The sequence below is a fragment of the Sander lucioperca genome, chromosome 11 (genome assembly GCF_008315115.2).
Source record: "Sander lucioperca isolate FBNREF2018 chromosome 11, SLUC_FBN_1.2, whole genome shotgun sequence".
Taxonomy (NCBI): domain Eukaryota; kingdom Metazoa; phylum Chordata; class Actinopteri; order Perciformes; family Percidae; genus Sander; species Sander lucioperca.
Window position 1 is genome coordinate 16,167,922 of NC_050183.1, and position 21,452 is coordinate 16,189,373.

General features: G+C 40.4%; 1 protein-coding gene across 3 annotated transcripts in view; it reads right to left on the minus strand.

Annotated features, from left to right (window-relative positions):
- Positions 1 to 21,452, minus strand: part of adcyap1r1b (adenylate cyclase activating polypeptide 1b (pituitary) receptor type I) — a 41,317-nt gene that overhangs the window by 9,202 nt on the left and 10,663 nt on the right. For 2 of the 3 annotated variants that reach the window (XM_031282315.2, XM_031282316.2), the window contains exons 2-11: positions 14,074 to 14,208; positions 10,381 to 10,483; positions 8,921 to 9,034; positions 7,473 to 7,579; positions 3,842 to 3,942; positions 3,124 to 3,256; positions 2,843 to 2,996; positions 1,578 to 1,638; positions 891 to 960; positions 701 to 792 (exon numbers count right to left, since the gene is read on the minus strand). In XM_031282315.2, coding sequence (XP_031138175.1) covers positions 701 to 792; positions 891 to 960; positions 1,578 to 1,638; positions 2,843 to 2,996; positions 3,124 to 3,256; positions 3,842 to 3,942; positions 7,473 to 7,579; positions 8,921 to 9,034; positions 10,381 to 10,483; positions 14,074 to 14,133 — 995 coding nt within the window. In that variant the 5' untranslated portion in view covers positions 14,134 to 14,208. Of the gene's footprint in view, positions 1 to 700; positions 793 to 890; positions 961 to 1,577; positions 1,639 to 2,842; positions 2,997 to 3,123; positions 3,257 to 3,841; positions 3,943 to 4,722; positions 4,734 to 7,472; positions 7,580 to 8,920; positions 9,035 to 10,380; positions 10,484 to 14,073; positions 14,209 to 21,452 lie in introns of those variants that run through there. The other variant, XM_036007253.1, reaches the window with a different exon arrangement.

The window sequence follows — 21,452 nt, forward strand, 5'->3', positions numbered from 1 at the left end:
CACACACACACACACACACAGACACAGACACAGACACACACACACACACACACACAGACACACACACACACACACACACACACACACAGAATTTTGATTAGAGTTCAGTATGTGTGTCCTTACTATAATCAGCACAGCTAGGTATGACATCATTCTGTCCATAGGCTTAAAATGGTGAAAATTTCGATCATTGTTTCCCAAAGCTAAGTTTACTGGCACAAAGGAGAAAAGTAATTCTACAACGAACTAATCGATTCATCTTTGCAGCTCTATTCTAGCTCAATGAATTCAACTACACTTGTGCATGACAACTGTTCCCATCCTATCTGTCTGATAGTGAACACACATATGTGTATTTTCAACAGACAGATACCTCAAGTGTAAAATCAGTCCATACAATGAGTAATGAGTAAAGTAACCACATTGCAACTTTTACGGGAGTAATCATTAACGAGTGATGGATTACTTTGTCAGCGTGTCTTCCCACCCGCTGACCATAACAAAACAAACAAGTTATAAAAATGTATAGCAGTCATTTTAAAGAGTGCATGCAAGTAGTAAAAGAACTTAAAGTAATACATGCGGACATTTTGCATATGCGCTCATGAAGCCATCTTGAAATGATTAATGTATAGGTAACATTTTACTTAAATGTCAGCCAGAAAATGTTAAATAAAATGTGAAATGTAAAAGGGCTTACAGGTAAATACTGGATTCATTTCCACCGATATCTGGGGACTGTAACTTCTGGACAAGGATGATGATGATGCCAATGAAGAGCACAAAGTTGATCTGTGGAAAAAAAAATGTATTGCAAACAAATAAATAGGTATTCGGTAATAGAGGGATTGTCTTTCTGTCGTCACGGCTCAAACAGAGTGATAACGTACCATAATTGAAGCGAGCACAGGTCCCTTGATCACCCACCAGATGGCAGCGTTGTCATTCATATCCCAACACCTGAGAGAGCAGGGGGATAAAACATCTCATCGGTTGCATGAACAGACAAGCTTCAACCAAAGATTCTCTATTACTTAAGATAGTGCATTACACGCTGGGCCAATTGTATAAAACGGTACACACTTCCTGTCTCGTGAATTGGCGTGGCCTCGTTTGAAAGTGTAGTGAACGGCGTGTGAATGGATGAAAAGGTAAACACAGGTAAAAGCCATATTTAGCATTATGCAATTGATTGTGTTAGGGCATTCACGAACTTTATTTGACATTAGCTTGTCTGTGTTGCAAAATCTCCTGAGAGTTTGTTCTTGAGATAGAAACAGGTCTCAAACTAAGTTAATTTTCTCTGATTTGTCCATCTGGAAATTACCATCTTAGTGTCAGAATGCTCTGGAGAAAATGGGTCCTATATTTACTTTGGTCATAATCTTTGTTTACGTCCACTTCTCCCATTGGAATCAATACACTCAGGAACCTGCCGCTAGACTCCTAAAGAGGCGTTGCAGTGGTGGAGCCCATGTGACATAGATACAGGAAATGACTTTGAGTTAGGGCTTCTCGGTTGTGAACGTCTCTGCTTCAACATAAACACTGAACTCTGCTGTTCATAAATGACCTACCCGATATCATCAAATTGGAGCTTCAGCACTGCCCAGATGGTCACACACACTGTGGGGGTTCCTGTTGTAACACGATACAAACATTAGTAACGCATGCATCCACCGATCAGAGAAGAACTCTGTGGTTCTCAACCTTTTCGAGCCGCGACCCCTCCCCATAACAGTTTAGTTTTAGCAACTGGCACCTAGCGTTGTCAAAGTGCTCCAGGCTCTGTGGATTTTTGATGCGTTTGTGATTTACTCTCTCCCCCCCTGAGCTGCCTTCAGACCCCTTTCTGTGTTTCAGGCAGTGATGGAGTACTCAAGTCCTGGACTCGGACTCAAGTCTGACTCGAGTTGCTATTTTCTGGACTTGTGACTCGACTTGGACTCGCGCACTGATGACTTAAACCAGGAGTGTCAAATTCAACCTCACTAAGGGCCACACTAGAAAATGAGAATCACATTAGGGGTCAGACATGTATAGTTTATTGACATGCTTTTATTAATCGAAAAAATCTATTATTTTTGACTGCACGTTTCACATACTTTCACATTTGGCCCACATAAAGCCCTAAAGAGTCAGCAAAAATGTTCCTTAGCCATCATAGAGTTTAGTCAACAATGCATTCTGATTACTTTTTTAAAAGTAGGCTACCAGACTCACACAGTTTCACAGGCCTGAATATGGGTGCGAATTTCTGAGTCTCAAAGTAGGCAAAATCTGCCAAACACTGCGTTGAGTGTTGAGTAACTGCAATTTGAATTTTTTTTTCCATTTTGGTTTTGCGCACAACTAGGCGGGCCAAAATTTATTGTGAACCTAAATTGTTATGCGGACCAGATCCAAATTTTCGAGGTGCCGGATTTGGCCCGCAGGCCTTGAGTTTGACACACGTGACTTAGACTCAAGTATTTATAAAATCGGACTTGGGCATTCATCAAATAGGACTCGGAAGTTGGATGAAGTTTTTGACTACTGTTATGTGTAATAGGCAGTGATGGAGTACTCAAGTCATGGACTCAGGCTCGTGTCGCTATTCTCTGGCCTTGTGACTCGACTCGGACTCAGGTAATGGTGACTTGACTCTGACTCGATTAGGACTCTTCTTTGGTGACTCCAGGACATCCTGATTTACAAATGATTTACCCAAACAGTAATATAAAAACCATTCCCCAGTCCAGAATATGTTATTTCATTTTTTTCTCCGCAACCATCTGGCAACCCCCAGAAGTCACCCAGGTTGAGAACCACGTCTAGTGTGTGTGTATGGCCGATGTCTCACCCCAGCCAATGATGATGTACCAGTAGAAGTATCTCTTTTCAGGGAAGAAGGTCTCCACCAGTAAAGTGAAGAGATACAAACCCTCGATGAAGAGCCAGAAGTAGTTAGAGAGGACGCAGTAATGGAAGAATATCATCACTGCTCGACACTCCAGCTTCACGGAGGTAAAAAAAGAAACACAAATTAAAATGTAAAAAATCCTTGTTATGCGTGAACAAATCTTCTTCCGCCTGTTAACATGAGAACAGAGAGGAGTGTGCAGGCGTGTTTGTGTTACTCACAGTGTGCATGAAGCAGTGCTCGCTGTCCTCTTTGGCATACAGCACGCCGTCTTTGATGAAGACTGAAATAGCTCTCAAGATGAATGACACAAATAGGTTCATGTGGATGAAGTTCCTGGTACAGTGCAACTTCCTGTGCAGAAAAACAGACATGAACATACTGAATAGCATGGAACCTATTATTAAAGAAAAGTACTGCATGCAGGAACAATATACTTAGTACTTGCGTGCAAACACCTTATAAACTCCTAAATCGATTAATCAATTTGAATAATTGTTTAAGAAAGGAAAGTCAAAAGTGAATCAAAACAATCATTAGATGCAGCCGTATGTGTAATTAACCTTAAAACATCTCAAATACTTCAATAACACTTAATAATTCATGTTGAAAAGGATGTTTTCATCATAAAAGTCTTAGATTGATTGTTGTGCATGAGTTTCCGTACAATATCATACAAAGCAGTTCATGAGAATGCGTTGGTTTTTGTGTGAAATTAGGACATTTTTGTAAAGTGTGGACATTTCTTTGGTCCCCACTTAGTCTCACAGTTAGAATGAGGTATGGGCTAAGATGTATAAGCGGACTTAGATATCTATGAGGAAGAAAAAACATCCACCACTACTTCTCCTTTATGTTTTCATGTCAGTCTGATAAACCACGTTTCCTAACATCACCCCACCCAGCTGCAGTACCCTCCACGACCACCAAACGTCTCACCTGAACCTGCACAGGATGACCATGGCAGTGGTGAGGGAGACCAAAGAGGTGCTGTAGCCCACAGTGTACAGAGCCTTCACTGACTTAAAGTACACTCTGTCCTGAGATGGAAACACAAGCACAATTAAAAGTAAATTAACAACTGAGTGTTTTTCATATGGAGAGCCAAAGTCACACTACTTCCCGTCCATGGGACCTATCTTTCGAAAAAATATGAACGGGAGACAATTTTTTTTGTTTGAATTGAGCCATGAATTACACATATGATGTTCATCAGTTTAATAGATAATTCAGCAAGTCGAGAAAGTCTCAGTTTATTGTTAAACTGTTGAAGTATAAGACTGTGAAAATACGTAATTAGAAAGACTACACACTTCAAAGTCGCATGGATGATGTCTCGCTGAAGCTACGATGTCTGTGTGTATCATACCAGGGATCTAACGTTACTCAAATGAATATGTATGAGATTTTGCTTATCTGCTGAAAACACTTCACTAGACAAAAACACATCAGGTAAGATAATGTCACGTGTTGTTGAACAGAGCTAATCTAGCTAGCTAGCAAGCAAGTTGAGCATCAAGCCAGGTGACGTAAATTGTGTGAGATGAGAGATGTAGTTCACTGAGCGGTTTCACACAAAACTAAGTGGTCATATGACAAACCTACGGCTAACTGAGACTTTCTCTGGTTGAAAAAGTATCTTTTAAATTGACAAACATCATATTTGTAATCCATGGCTCAATTCAAACAGGATTAAAAAATAATTTGCCTCTCCCTGTTCACTACCATGTATATTTTTTCCGAATTAAAGGGGTGGTTCAGAATTTTGGACATAGGACCTCATTTCCAAGTTAGCCAGTGTGTTATTTATCAGTGGAGACCGTTTTCAACACTTTTCATCCAGTCCTTCCAGCTGCAGAGTTCGCTGGTGCTAGGCTAGCGCAAGTCAACAGTATCTGCTAGCCTTCCACTAAAAACAGTCTTACCCACTCCACAGTACGCCCAGGCGCGCGGGAACCTATTTTTGACCAGGGGTGCTGAATAACAAAATAATGGATGTCTGACGATTTCTCCCCCCAGGAAATGTTTCGGATTTTGACAGCTAAATATGTCATTGTAGCGCAGTGTATGGGTGAGAGTGAGAAGTTTTAGAAAAGTCCTGGGCAGCCACAAATTCCACTGTTCCACAATTATGCGACAGAACTCGCCACTCCGACTCCACTGCGCGCACCCTAACATCACAGAAGCGCACTGATTCAGTATATAGCTAAGGTAAATTACTTTTCTGATCGTCAAAACCACACCAGAGATGTTTGGCTTGAAAATATATGCTAATAACCAGGCTGCAATGACCTCGCCAACAATTTCTGAATACCTTAACTTGTGCCTTCTCCACAGCAAATGTGTCCTAACCACGTCACAGCGGTTTCTGTTACACAAAACATATGCAATGAAAACAATCGTACTTACAGGCATTGCCCTCACAGGGAACGGAATTATCTTTGAAGCAACTTTAAAGACACTGAACCAGCATGTAAACCGTAGTTATTTTCAACACATGAACAGGAAGTAAGCTTAATGTATTCCCGTATCTCAGGATAATTACCAATTGTGCCCAGTAGATGGCACTCTAACACAACAAATGACACAAGAAACGGCTTATCATTCATGCTCATCTCAGCTGAATAGACCGTTGAAAAGTTTCTGTCCCGAACCTCCTTCCAGGATAACTGAAGTTGCTTGGCTGACAGGGCTTTTTGAATCCTTCTGTAAAGTTATCGTTATGATGATGGTGCTGCTAACGTTAGCCGAGTTGCTTGCTAACGTTATTTCAGACTCAGGCTCTTCAGCTGCCCCAACAGAGTTTGCCTCGGCGGTGGACGAGGAAACATCAACTGTAACATCTACAGATGAAATCTTGCTAATTTTAGCCGCATTACTATGCCGGAAGAAAAAAATCTTGTATCCCTTTCTGCGACATATTCTTCTCTACAACTAACATTCCAGTCAACTGGCCTCAGCCTGCTCGCTTCTCAGCAAGTCACGTCACTTGACTCACTTTCACTATAGCAGCTATAACAGTTAATTTTTAGTATGCTATATTCAAACTTATCCATAACTCTTTTTTGCTATTTGCCTCATTATTTGATATACAAAAATATAAATAATGTCAGCCAGCGAATTAGTAGTAATAGTAATTATTTAAAAAATAAAAATTATAAAATCCAGCCCCTGCCAGCAGGGGGTGCTGCAGCACCCTCAGCACCCCCCTTCCCGCGCTCTTGAGTACACCTGAGGCAAATAAATTATAACGCCAGACTATCCATGTAAATGCCTGTCTTGATAGAATAATGTTAGAAATAAAACTACCCTTACATATCAATGATCGCATTACATTTTAAGGGACTAGTTTCTCAGCAGCGGCAGAATTTTACTTTGCTCCAGTTAGTAGTACTGCGCCGAAAAGTAAACAGAGAAGCGCACTACAGTCGGGACACCTAGTAGTAGCCTAGTACATTGGTATTGAAGCATTGGATTGGAAACTAAGGACTAGCAACATGGTGATTCAGTGTGCATTTAGAAATTGTAAAAATAAACCAAACAGATGGGCACCACAAAGTTTCCACAAATTTCCATTGGGAGATCCAGAAAAGAACCAACTGTGGCTTCTTGCTGCTGGCTTGGACACCAAGACACCGGCGGAGACTCTACTCAAGTGGCGAATGTCACACACAAAGTCGTCTGGTCTAAAATGACCAGACGACTTTGAAAAACCCCGCAATCTAAAGGCCCACAAGTCACTGACAACGAATGCGGTTCATCCGTCTTTCCAGATGCACCAACAGCTAGCTACTGATGAACAGGTAATAACTTTTGGTAGGTTACTCTAGCTAATAAAGCTAGCCCCTTTCATAACGTTAGCCTAGCTGCTACTGATAGATTGAGACTGACAACGTTAGTGGAGATGACGTTACAGTTCAATGCATTGTGGAGATTGACAACGTTAGCTAATGGTATAGCTACACTCTTGGTAGATACCTGGCTGAGCTAACCGCTAACTTTAGGTAGTTGGTGACAGAAAAGTCATGTAAGCTCGGACAGTTTACATGCAAATTGCAGCGGCAGGTAAATAAACTTGCATGATTGTCATGGAAACTGGCTTCCTCAGTAGCCTAGGTAATATCACTCCGCTACTGCTGTAGCCTATGCTACCAACTACAGGGAACAAAGTATAACTATTGCAATGCGATGCAAGGGTAGTTTTATTTCTAACATTATTCTATCAACACAGACATTTACATGGATAGTCTGGCGTTATAATTTATTTGCCTCGGGTGTACTGTGGAGTGGTTAAGACTGTTTTTAATGGCAGGCTAGCAGATACTGTTGACTTGTGCTAGCCTAGCACCAGCGAACTCTGCAACTGGAAGACCTGGATGAAAAGTGTTGAAAACGGTCTCCACTGATAAATAACACACTGGCTAACTTGGAAATTAGGTCCTATGTCCAAAATTCTGAACCACCCCTTTAAGGTCCCATGAGGTCCACCAGAAGGGGAGGGACTTTGCCTCTCTATAAAGTGTCTCATTGAAACGGTGAGTGTGACACATTGCTGCAGTGATATACTAACGTCCGGATGGCTGCCGTTCCCGTCCTCATTCATGCAGGCATCGATGTAATGAGGGAAGGTCTCTGACCAGCCAAACTCAGTGCAGTTTCGACTCACCTTCCCCGGCTCTGTGGACACAGGACATTTGATTTGATTATGGCAAACACAAACAAAGGCAGACTAATTTCTAGAGTGAAATCAGGAAGAGAAGCAGATCCTCTTACATTAATTATTTCAGAGAGAGAGAGAGAGAGAGAGAGAAAGTTCAGGGAAACACAAGTTAACCCTCCTGTTGTCCTCGGGTCAAATTTGACCCATTTTCAAAAAGTTTCTATAATCAGAAATTTAAAAAAGAAAAGTAACGTGGATGGTTCCCTACAACGCTCTTCACAAGTAAAATAAATGATCAGTCCACTGCTTTCATTGAATTTGGGTGTTTTATTCAATTTTATAGCATTTAAAAAAAAAATGATAAAAGAACTTTTTAAAAAAGAGACAAAAATGTCTAAAAGAATTTCAAGAATGTGGGGAAAAAAACACAAAAACGTCAAAAGGCACAGAAAACAAAAAAAGGTGACTGTGAGTCGGGTACAGGCCCTAGTGAGGTCACAGTCGTTTTAGCGGTTGTTGCAGTTGAGCGTAGCCGAGAAAATGTGATTGTCCTGCGTCGACGACAGTTAAGTTTAGGCACCTAAACAAAAAAAGTGGTCTGAGTTAAAACAACGGTAGTACTCTCAGACACAAACAACAATTTCCTAGGTGAAAGTATTGTGTTTTCCCTTTAAATTCTTCCGGGACACAAATTCTGTAATGTGGTGCACACATTCTGTAATGGGTACAGTTATAAAGCTGCAAAGATTAATCAAAGAATCCATTAGTTGTCAACTATTATATTTATCTACAACTATTTTGATAATCGATTAATGGGTTTGAGTGATGTTATATAAAAATAGTAAAACTTCTCTGATTCCAGTTTCTTAAATGTGAATGTTTTCTAGTTTCTTCATACTGTGACAGTAAACTGAATATCTTTGAGTTGTGGACAAAACAAGACATTTAAGGATGCCGCCTTGGGCTTTGGGAAAACAATGATCGACAATTTTCAACATTTTCTGACATTTTATAGACCAAACAACTAATCGATTAATCAAGAAAATAATCAACGGATTATTAATCGACTGTGAAAATAAAAAGTTAGTTGCAGCCCTAATAAATATAGGGAATAAATACAAATTACAGTGCATTACTTTTTGTAGCTATATGCACGAATGGTTCATGAGAACAGCCTGCACACACACACGCACACACACACACACACACACACACACACACACACACACACATCTGCAAATCACTGAAACGTCATCCGTTTCAAATCTCCACACTGCAGCAAGACATGTAAAACAGGAAGCCTTCAAAAAGAATTAGTTGCTATGGTGATTGTGTGTAAGAAGTCCTTAGATACTGACCGAAGTCTTCTTCAATCATGTGCTGATAGAAGAGTTTAGGACAGTTGACTTCGACGACCTCGCCGATCGTGGCCGGCTGCCAACACGACAGGTTGTCCCACATCCACGGACAGCCTGAGGACACAACAGGTAGACCAACGCAGTGCACAGCAGTGAGTGTTTCATTCTAAAAAGCCATATATTAATGGGAACAGGCCAACTCATTCATCATTACTTCAAAATCACAGATCCTTGAAACTCATATGGTGGCTGAGATGTCAGCTCTTATGCCAGCAGCCATTATGACCAAATATCTCATTTTGGAAGTAATTACATTCAGTAATTGTATCTATTACTTCCTGCTGGTACAGCCTGTGCAACTTTCTATAGAAAAGCATCTGAAAGAGAGAAAGACTCAGACAACAGAAGAAAAACTTTAGAGAAAAGCTGACAGAGAATTGTATTCATTTTATGTGTGGTGATTGTTTATTCTAATATGCTTTTTGTATTGGATTCCCACATTTAAATATCAGTCTAGATGGGACACAATCATGTAGTTTAAATGGAAAAAATGACATGTAGGCTAAAATTATGGCTGAGATATCAGGGACAATCATGTGGGTTTGAATAATGGTGCAGAAGCTAAAAGAGGAAGAAGGTCTTTGTGACTTTGTTAACCAGCTCTGCTTTGTAGCCAATACTCCACTAAGCCTTCCTGGTTAGTGTGTAACTACAACGCAAATAACATATTTAAAAAGACAACGTTAGTTTGCTGTGCAGATATAAAAACAACCACCAAAAGATACTTTTTAACAAGGTTAAGAAGGAGAATTGGCACAAAGCTACTCATTCAGTTTGATCTTCCCTTCATCCATCATATAATGAGCCATCACTCACTGTCTCACTGATCAACTTCAATTATTAGGATCATCAGCATTGTGAGATGCTGCCAATTAAAGCATCGGCCTCTCCCTGACTCTGGAGTGACAATTCATTTGCTTTGCTGAATTTCTCTGTTGGCCCTGCTTTAGTTTTGATGCTACAAATCAAACACGCACACACACACACACACACACACACACACACACACACACACACACACACAAACAAACACACACAGGCAAACTGTGAAGTCTTTCTAATGATCTCTCTCTTTGCAGAAAAGCAGGTCAGAGTCAACCACAATTTGTTGAATTAGCTCCCGCTCATTAGTATGCCGGCCCTGAAGATATTCTTGCTATTAATCTCTGTGTTTGTTCTCTTTTTTTTCCTTTTTTTTTTTAATTAGCCCATGTAGAAAACTTTAATTATTATTTTATTGTTATTAATCTCTGTGTTTATTCTTTTTTTTAAATTTATTTTTTTATTTTTAAATCAGCCCATGTATAAAACTGTTGCAACATCAACATAACAGTGGTTGGCATGAGGGGAAGGGCTACACAAACACATGCTCGCAAAAAAATAAATAAATAAATAAATACCAAATTCTGGAATATTCCCAGGATCATCTAAGGCCATCATTTCCATGCATTTCTCCTGCTCCCTCTTGATCACACAGTTAAAGGGGACCTGTTGGCTGGAAACCTGGAGAACAATACATACACACACACACACACAGAAAGACAGAGTCAAGTGGCTGAAGATTAAATCAGAGCAGAGGGGAAGGACCCAAAGGTAAAATGGAAGAGGCTGCTTCATTAGCTTCACCGTGCAGTTCACACCACAGTGTGGGAGAGGTCTTAGCTCTGGGATCTGTTTAAACTCACTCAACCAATTAGAAAAAAACATTTCAGAGGTGTTGGCACCCTCCCCTTGCTAACTGACCACAGAGGAGGGGTATTATTCTAATGAAAACAAGGCAGGAAAGCCTTTCAGACGTGCACTTTACACAATGAACTGTGCCAGGCGTTACTCTCATTTGTTAAGAGCCGTGGACAAACACACAGAGGTGACGGTTTAAACTTGTAGCTCTCCAGCGGCTTTAACACAATCGACGCCAGGGAGCCACAAAACGACGTCTCCAGACATGGGAGGTCACGTCCAGAGAGACACCTCCTTCACAGCTCCCCTGACAGCTGCACAATGCTGAGCTAAAGCTGGGACCGAGGAGGGGGAGGAGGGAAGGGAGGGGTGTCTGGTAAGAAGACGATCGTGTGCGTCTGTGCCGGCGTCAGTCCGGGGAGACGCCGCGTCACAGTTTTATGGGGTGTAGCAGTGGAGCAGTCGAGTAGGTTTATTTATTCGCTGACGTCAACGCTCGCTTGGGATTCATGCACTGAAGATTTACCAGAGTAATAGAGATGCAGTCGTTTTGGGGGCATTGTGTCGACACTCTCTGTATCAACGAATCTGCTGGTTGATTTATGGGTTGCACTCTCCAGCAGCAGCACCATGTCTGCAGCGGTACAGTTGAATTAAATCCACTGGCAGTAAAAGCACAGATAGTTGGATTGATGGCATTCTCTGGATCTGTTGTGTGAATGTGGATGTTATTTCATCTTAAAGTAGTAGTTAGACATTATAAACACTAGTTTGTCATATTACTGGGTTTCAAAGAAAAAATATTGTTATCGCTTTAAAGTAGAGATGTTCCAATAACATATTTTCCTTCCAGGTACAGAGTACTGGGGGTCTGTTTCAGAAAGCAGGTTTAGTGAAAACTCTGAGTTTGTTAACCCTGAGATGAGGGAAACTGGGTTTTCTGTTTCAGAAAGAGAGGTAACTTCACCTCAGAGTCAGTTACTATGGTAACTGAGCCTGTGAACCTAACCTGGTCGGGAGCAGGTTTTCTTCAATAAACCTCGAGTTTCTCTCAGTCTCCTCCCTCTGACACAGCGCTCTTTCATTTCCTCATTCATTCATTCAGTCTGTATCAGGCGCATTTTAGTGCCGTTTGTCATCTGCATGAATAAATAAAACAGGTTTGGTTTATTAACCGTGTTAGGCAGACTATAAAACCTTCAGATAAAAAAGGTCCATCTTTTTTTTTATCCTGCATCGCTAGATCATATAATAGGAGTGGTATCCTGCTGATCATTCTTGAGTTTTTGTGTTTGAGATTTAACGGCAACTTAACAAAGACCGCATTGATCTATTATAACTTTGGTATTAGAAATACCAACACTCACTTGCAGTATGAGATGTGATTTACACCTGGACCACCAGTGTTTTTATCCTCCCTTTTTTCACTGCTTTATATTAAGTGTCTACTACATTCTTTGGCACTGAACTCTGCCAGTGAACATCAATCGTTAATGCAGAATAAGTGCATATGAACTTCATTTGTAGGGTTGCCAAAATGATGAGTGGGAGAGGCAGGGAATCTGAACACACTGGGGGAGTCTTGGGAAGTTTAAAGAACAGTTTCTGTGTTTATGTCTCTGCTGTTTAACCTCCTGTGACTAATTAGATGGTATCTTTCTGCCCTAAATCACTTCACTACAACTAATTAGGTCAAACTGTGTATGGCCAGCATGACCAGATGCACGCTACACATACTGTACATCACTGAGTGAGTTTGTGTGTCTCTTACAGTATTCAAAACTAATATAGCTGCTTAACTACTTTATACATAGTGTTCACTGATTCTTCAATATAATACATACATAATAAGTGGTGGTGCGTGATCACGGAAGGCTTGTCTCATGTGGATGCAACAACAGTGGTGTTGTCATTACTTAGAATTCCTCATGGGGGGGGTGACAGAAACTACGCACTATAGCTTTAACTAACCTTAACCAAAGCATTTCATGGATGGATGGATGGATGGATGGATGGATGGATTTTCAACAAAACCATGAGCTTTAACTAACCTTAAGGGGGTGAATAGGGAAAAAATCCAACTAACAGATTTTGGAATGAAACCTCCTCATTCGATGAATGACATTAAGACGTTAAGACCTTTTTATGTTTAAACATGCGAATAAGGCATTATTTAATGTTAACTTTTGGTGTAATTTACAGCCGCAAATAGAAATCTAAAATCGGATTGATCGATCGATCGAGGTGGATGGGATGGATGGATGGCACATATTTATTCGTAAATTTAAGCCTCTCAATGGTCTGTAACAGAGGGACAGAATAAAACTAGCCCCAAATACGGCACATATCAACAAATATTAATTTAATATTATATAATTAATATAAATTAATTTTTTTTTAAATACATATTTGTTAGGTCAGAGCTCTTCTCCCGGCTGTGCTGTTTTCAGTTGCTCCAACAGCAAACTTTAAAATTTGGGGGAAAGAAATTGAAAAGCAAAATCCACAAGGTTTTACAGTAATCTATGACATTAATTTCACTTAAATTCATCTCCATTACATCCTAATGTTTTATCTAAAACTTGTACTTGCACATGTTTTTTGGCAGAAATTCCAATTTGACAATTTTCATGTGTTTTAAAATGGTGTACTTTAACGTTTTACCCCCAAAGTCTTGTAATGACCAATTCCCCACTAATGTTTAAGACTTTCACATCCAAACAGACTGCTGACCGTGATTAAGAAGAGTATGTACTGTCCATCTGTCCAGCTCTCTGTTTGTGCCTCTGTCACTCTTAACATGTACAATAAAAAGAGCACTGTAATAAACTGAATATTGTGTACAGATACTAATTCTTATTTTCCATCCTCCCACTCTGCCTCCCCCTCTTTCATGCAAATTGCTGTCGTCCACCATCTTCTCTAAAGCTCATCTCTCCGTTTCTCAGACAACACTTCAGCTCAAGGGTGATGACTCACCTTGCAAGACAGTAATACAAAAATGCTTTTCTCACAGCTTTTTATGGAGAGGAGAGGAGAGGAGAGGACCTTCTCCTTCCTCACAGATTTAACAGACAGGAATAATGTTGAATAAACAATGAATAAATGATGAGAATGCATCCTTATTCATCGTTCCTGCCACACAACTGTCAATGAGTTATTGATGCAGTCACTCCATACAGTTTCTTTACTATTATTTCTATGTGAATGACTGTACAAGTGCACGAGAATCAGGCCTCAGCACCTGTTTGCTGAATGTATTCATGTAAAGCGCCACCTGTTGCCGAGTCGGTTTGCAGGTGGATCGTTTGGCACAAGTACGCTTACTCATACACAGAAAGTAGATTAGACATATGTTGTCCTTTATAAGTACCAAAACAGAAGAAATAACAACAATTTCAATGTCATCTTACCGTGGGGAAGAGGAGGAGGAGGAGGGCGAGGATCAGCGGGCTGATGTTAGCAGCAGACATTTTGTGTTTCTCAGTTTCCTCTAAACATCGAGCTCTGACAGACGGACACAACAGGACGTCAGCTCACCTCGGGATCTGAAAAACACAAGAGTGTGGGACAGTAAGAGACAGGATTCCGCATTTGTTTACATTATATCTCACCAGGACATTTACTACACATACCAGACTATCTTTCATATAAGCTCTCTTTAAGTGTTTGTATATGTTTCTGTAGAGCAAATCCAGAGCAGGAATGTTAACAATAGAAAATGTTAAGAAAATCTCAATGTGGACCTGAATCTACTTCATAGTAAATATGTGATACATGTAACCAATTGTCCTCTTTAATATATTTAGATAGTTCAGTTGTTCATGATAAAGTAGTGAAAAAGTTTAAAGTGCTCATATTATGCTCATTTTCAGGTTCATAATTGTATTTAGAGGTTGTACCAGAATAGGTTTATGTGGTTTAATTTTCAAAAAACACCATATTTTTGTTGTACTGCACATTGCTGCAGCTCCTCTTTTCACCCTGTGTGTTGAGCTCTCTGTTTTAGCTACAGAGTGAGACATCACACTTCTGTTCCATCTTTGTTGGGAGTCGCACATGTACAGTACCTAGGTAAGGACTACCAGCCAGTCAGAAGCAGAGTATGAGGGCATGCCATGCTAGCTGCTAGGCGAGCATTATAACATGCGTTACAAAGTGACGCACTTTGTCTCATTCATAATTTTGCAAGAGTGAGTCACAGAAGGACAAAAACAACAGAAAAATAACCAAACAGAACACAACATGAATGGAAATCTGCAGCTTTGCCAAGGCCCCATAACGGCTGCTGATGCTCTTCCATAGAAAACCTTTCATGGTGAGTGCTCGAGCACAAACTGCCATTAATTCATTTCTGGCAAAAAGAAACACTCACATATTACAAACCACCCAAACACTGATGGTATCTCCCCCTGCCATAGTGTGTGTGTGTGTGTGTGTGTGTGTGTGTGTGTGTGTGTTTTACTGTAGAGAAAGAAAAGAAAAAGAGAGAGCAAAACTATAAGTGAAGCACTTTTCAAAGTTCCTCAGAGAGAGTGCATCTTCACTGGTACCCTCATGCTGCACAAGTAGGCGAAGAATTTGCTTTTTTTCCTGCAGAACTGATAGCCCACACACACACTTAGGATTGAACCCTTAATGTACAGTTACATCAGCCTTCCATTCAGCACTATTGGCTCGCATTCTGCCTCCAAAAAAAGGATGTGATGTTAGCGTCAAATGTGTTTATAAAAATACAAAGCGAGCAGCGCGATTACAAATGAAAATGTCTACGAGAGCAGTGCTCAAACCATAGACAGTATATAATGGACCAACAGATCTCGTTGCTCTGAAGTAAAGGCTGGACTACAATAGAGCTGTTTGGAGCAGTTTGTGAACAGTGTTTTCTGTTGGAGATGATAAGTCCCTTTGGGGTGGACTTTTGCACTCTGTAAACCTAAAAGCCAAAAGGCATAATATGAGCACTTTAAGACAAGACAGGTAGCTCTGTCTTTGTTCAGCTCTCAGTACCTACAGCTTCTAACTGACTCTTTGGGGTTTGGAGTTTAGTTTCACGCTTCTACTTTAAAAATACCAAACTTATTTTATTGTTTTTTGATCGCTTTCAGTCGTAACAGAGCTGTTTTAAGTTCCTTCTGATGCAAACCGAACATTTTCTGCTGAACCCCCAGAAGGCTTTTATAGTGAAGAGGTTAAAGGAAATGCAATGTGTTTGTGTCTCTGAGTTAGTTTCTTAAACATCTGTCAACACAATGGAGATATTGAAATATTTTGCACAATTGCATCAGTGAATGTGTTTTAAATATTGCAGAGGAGGAACAGTAGAAGCAGAAACAGCAACAGTGAGCTGTTGGATAAAGAGGTGACGGAGAGGGTTTTTTTGTGAACCAGCACACCTCCAACACATCATCAATTAGGACGTCTTATTGGAAAATGTTTATTAATAATAATAATAACACATTGGATTTATATAGCGCTTTTCAAAGTCCTCAAAGACGCTTTACAAAACAATCAGTTAACATTTTCATTTGAATGTCTTTCATTAGGTAAGCACACCTAATCATTAGAAAACAAGTTAACACAAATGTTAACAAAGTATGCCCTAGTCCCTTGCTGCTCGTCCTACAACGTATTTTCCCATCAAATTCAATAGAAATCTATTGGGAAGTTTTGAGCCATTATTCATTAGTTAGACAAACATATTGTGTGTGATAGATAAACATTTTAAAGCTAACAGCGAGCTCCACCAATCAGAGACGTCGCTGGTAGTGTAGTACTTCTCCATGACATCGCAAATAAAATGTTTTTCTTAAAACAAGGTTGATATCATACGGACTTGTGGCTTCTACAGGGGCATAAAGGGTCCGGGACCCCTAAGGGGTCCTCAGAGTCAATGCAGGGGGACCACCAAATTAGTTAATTTTTGAAAGTTTTTTCAAAGAATGAAGTCTTAACATGAATCCAAAATATCAGCAAATATAAATGCCGACTGCTTACTGGCCTACAGTTAAGGTAGTCACTGAGGCCATCCACAGATACAGTTCATCCTGAGGATCCACTCTGCCACATGTATGTTTAACATGATTTATGAAAGTATGCCAACAATTATTATTAACAGCTTAGTATTCTATGCAAAAAAAGGTATGTATAAAGGCTTTAGGTTGTCCTACAAGTTATTGTAGACCCAGTTTATTATGCAACTTAATTTTATACCATATATGTAGTAGGGGGGTCCCTGCTCTGTCTCTCTTTTTGTTTTTTGGCTTAGAAAATGTTGAAGACCCCTGGTTTAGACATTACGGCTAATAATTAAATCCTATCCTAGACGCAGAAAACAAATGGGATTTTTACTTCCGGAACCACACTGTTGAGCTCTATTACAAAGATATTGTCAGCCTATTATTATTATAAGCATATTATTATTATATAATAACTGTATTGGCTTTTCAAACTGTATGTGAATACAAGCATGTCAAGTGTCTGCAATGAGCCCACGTGCATGTTGTATCTGTGTCCTCATGGATGCAGCCTGTTTCTGCAGGCCCGGAGGGGTTCGCATGAGTAAAGCCAAGTAGCAGGACTGAGCAGTCGGGCCTCGTCCCCACAGGGAGAGCTTGGCAATCCTACTTCACCAAAACCCTGCCAGAATCAGGCCCCTCCTCCTGCCGTTGTCAGGAGCAACAGCTGAGAGAGCTGCTGAGTTTGGATCTGAACTGAACCACGTGGACTTGGAACCTCCTTCTGCTCCGTCTTCTGCTCTACCGTAAATAGATTCCCTGAGATTTCATAATGTACGTTAGTTTGTAAATGATACAACAGGCATTGACTCTTCATGGAATCTAAACTCAACCCAGATTTCAGTATTTCAGCAGAAACACAAACATATCTACATGCAAACTGAGCACATTTGATTCGAGTCCTGCACGCTGACTATTAATGCATTACAGCCCCACACAAACAGTTTCTTCATTCATAATTTTGCAAGAGTGAGTCACAGAAGGACAAAAACAACAGAAAAATAACCAAACAGAACACAACATGAATGGGAATCTGCAGCTTTGCCAAGGCCCCATAACGGCTGCTGATGCTCTTCCATAGAAAACCTTTCATGGTGAGTGCTCGAGCACAAACTGCCATTAATTCATTTCTGAGAAAAAGAAACACTCACATATTACAAACCACCCAAACACTGATGGTATCTCCCCCTGCCACAGTGTGTGTGTGTGTGTGTGTGTGTGTGTGTGTGTGTGTGTGTGTGTGTGTGTGTGTGTTTTACTGTAGAGAAAGAAAAGAAGCACTTTTCAAAGTTCCTCAGAGAGAGTGCATCTTCACTGGTACCCTCATGCTGCACAAGTAGGCGAAGAATTTGCTTTTTTCCTGCAGAACTGATAGCCCACACACACACTTAGGATTGAACCCTTAATGTACAGTTACATCAGCCTTCCATTCAGCACTATTGGCTCGCATTCTGCCTCCAAAAAAAGGATGTGATGTTAGCGTCAAATGTGTTTATAAAAATACAAAGCGAGCAGCGCGATTACAAATGAAAATGTCTACGAGAGCGGTGCTCAAACCATAGACAGTATATAATGGACCAACAGATCTCGTTGCTCTGGACGGAGACCAGTGAAGGATATTAGAAGCACTTTTCCGGTGATGGCTGAGCGTTACTGAGCAGCCTCCAACTGAGAGAGACGACGTAAATGTGACGTGAGCAACGTGTCTGAAAGTTGGAAGTCTTCTGGTAGCTGTGCCAAGAGAAATCTAAATCATTCGCAATCTTGCAGAGACGGAGAGCGTAGGTATATGTAAGGAAATAACGGACACAGGCTCATTATTGCTAACTAAAATGCTAATTAACATTAGTAATTAAACTTAAACAGCTAATGTAAGTCAAAACTGCCTGCGAGCTTCTCCTGTACTATATGGTAATTCCTCTACTATGCAACAGTAAGTCGCGTGGTTATGACACAATCGTTAGCCTATTTTTATTAAAACGTCTACTACGGAGCCATAACGTGAGATACAAGGTAATGGAGCCTTATTTACATTGTTGTGTTTCTTTATAAATAAACAATGGACAAAAAAAGTCTTTAAACGCTTCAGATGTAAAGTTATTCGACGTCAAAATGAATGGCAGTCAATGGGATGCTAACGTCGGGTGATCGTTTGGTAGCATCAAAATGGCGCCATAGGAGGTTCGAGCTCTGAAGCGAAGCTTACCCCCTTGGCTCAAACACGAAAATTTATTTATTTAAGAAAAAACAAAAAGGCATTTTTTCTTATCAAACTTTTCAAAGAATTGGCTAAGTAAAGACGACCACCAGATTAATGTTTGAAACTGAATCCCAGTCGTGTAATGCAGGCTTTAATTGAAATGAATGGGAGATGGAGCGTATATTTGCAGAGATCGGTGCTAGTGTGTCCAAACTCCAACTCCAAATCCATCAAATATAATTTTCTGCTGCTTCCACTGTTGTTGCTTTACAGCCTCACAGTGACAAAGATGAATGCAGGAGATGCATCTGGTTAGAGTTTTATTCAAGCATTAAGCTAAAAGAATAAAGTATTTATAACAAATACAGTATATGAGGAATGTCAGGTGTAACTGGTTGGCTGGTCCCACATTATTATTATTTTTAACAAGGAGCAAATATGAGTTTAAAATGATTCTTACCTCGATTGTATTTCCAACAAATTTCCAGACCGTATGATGATTATGAGACAATGGGACCCTGGGCATGGACGCATAAATTAACATAGTTTTTAAATGAGAAGACAATATTAATATACATGAGGTTATACATGGATACTATGGTTGGGAATCCCCAGAGGCCTCACGATACGATATCATCACAATACTTATGTCACAATACGATATTATTGCGATTTATTGAGTATTTTATTAGCTAAAATCAATGTCTTCATTCATAAATATGTCCTCATTGGTGTAAAATGACCTCTGCTAATGATTGATCTGACTTATCCTCGTAAGCGAATAATTTTTTATCTGTATTTACATTGGACGGGCAAGTCCAAGGAGGCTTCCATGTTGTTCTGCCATTTTGAAAAACTTTAATCACTGAGAGGGACATAAAGCACTAGCAGCGCGTTTTCGTCCAGAGCCAGCGTCACGTGACTGAAACCAGCTGAAACGGAGAAGGAGATCAGTGAGAGGCGCTTGTCACTGCCCCGGCAAATGTGAAAGCCTGCATTGCACTTTAGTTCATAATGGAGGATCATACTTATGCCGAGCCACAGGAGAAGGAATCCTCGTCACCAAAAAAAGCGAAAATTGGAAGACATGTTGTCATAGCTTCTTGGTACACAACGGCTACCGTAGTTGCAACACGCATTTGAAAAAGCGAGGTGCTAGAGAACCCTATTCGTTTGAATGCAAAATACTATTTCACCGCTAGATGGGAGAAATTCCTACACAGTGTACCTTTAAACATATTGCAATATTCTGCGATATATTGCAATGTATAACCTTTTTTTTCCAACTTCAAATTTTTCCCAATTTCAAATTATGTCCCCAAAAAGGAAACTTTGTCAACATCTGTTTTACCTGAAAAGAAACATTTGTTCATCTCACTTCAATTTTATTGCTGCAAAATGGGATTGTCAAGCAGACAAACTGACCAACACATACAGTATATGATAAAAGGTCAATACTTGGCATCTGTATATCGATACAGTATTTAGTTTCTTGATACTATGATGTATCGATTTTTTTCCCCCACCCCTAATGGATACATGTGTGTTTATAGTTATCCACACATTTGAAAAAAAAACTTCAGAAGGTGTGTGTGTGTGTGTGTGTGTGTGTGTGTGTGTGTGTGTGTGTGTGCGTGTGCGTGCGTGTGCGTGTGCGTGTGCGTGTGTTCTAGCACAGCAGCTGCTCAGGACTCTCCTCCCCGAGCTGTAATCAGTGGCTTAATGAATCTCAGCGGCTTTCATGTTCAACACTGTCAGCCTGAGTGTGTGTGTAATGTTTGATTCTCCATCTACAGAGCACACACATAATTAGAGAAACACACAAGCACGTTCGCTTCCCAAACTAAACACACTGGTCTTTACTTTCGCTTTATAATAGCACTAATAAATACTCGGTGTAGCGTTGCACCCAAGAGTGTGGAAAATAAACGAAGGAGGAAATGAAAAGATTAAAAAAATTTAAAGAATTAAAAAAAATGCAGAGGCTGAGAGACAAAAGGAAGAGTGGCTTCCTTAAGAATGTGTGTGTGTGTGTGTGTGTGTGTGGAGGGGGGAGGAGGGGGGTTGTGTCTGAGAAGAGGATTTATCTCTCTAAGGAACAAGTGGGAAAAACAGGAGCGAGGCTTTCTTAATGATCACTCACCTATAACGCTGCCGCACTGGCGAGAGAAACGTTTTGAAAACTCTGTGATGAGATGCATCATTAGAGAGAAAAGGAGAGAAAGAGATGGATGGAGAAGGTTGCGAAAGATGGAGGAAATAAAGAAAGAATGAAAGAAATAGCAAGAGAGCCACTTTGACGTGTGTCTTCGTGTTTGTTTTCGGTGGGACACTGGGAGAAGTTTCCCCCCCCCCCAGGATGTTCTGGTCAGGTTTTCACAGCTGTTGTGGCCGGGAGCAGAAAGGCATGCGCCGGCTTATCTCCCTCTACTCACTGACACCGACAGACCCTCAACCCCAATCTTGTCTTCTCTTTCTACCTCTTATCTACACATCAGCACGGACTGCTTCTTCCTTCACAAAGATGAAGAAAAATCTTCTCTGTGCTGCTTCAAGAATCAACATATAATGTGTT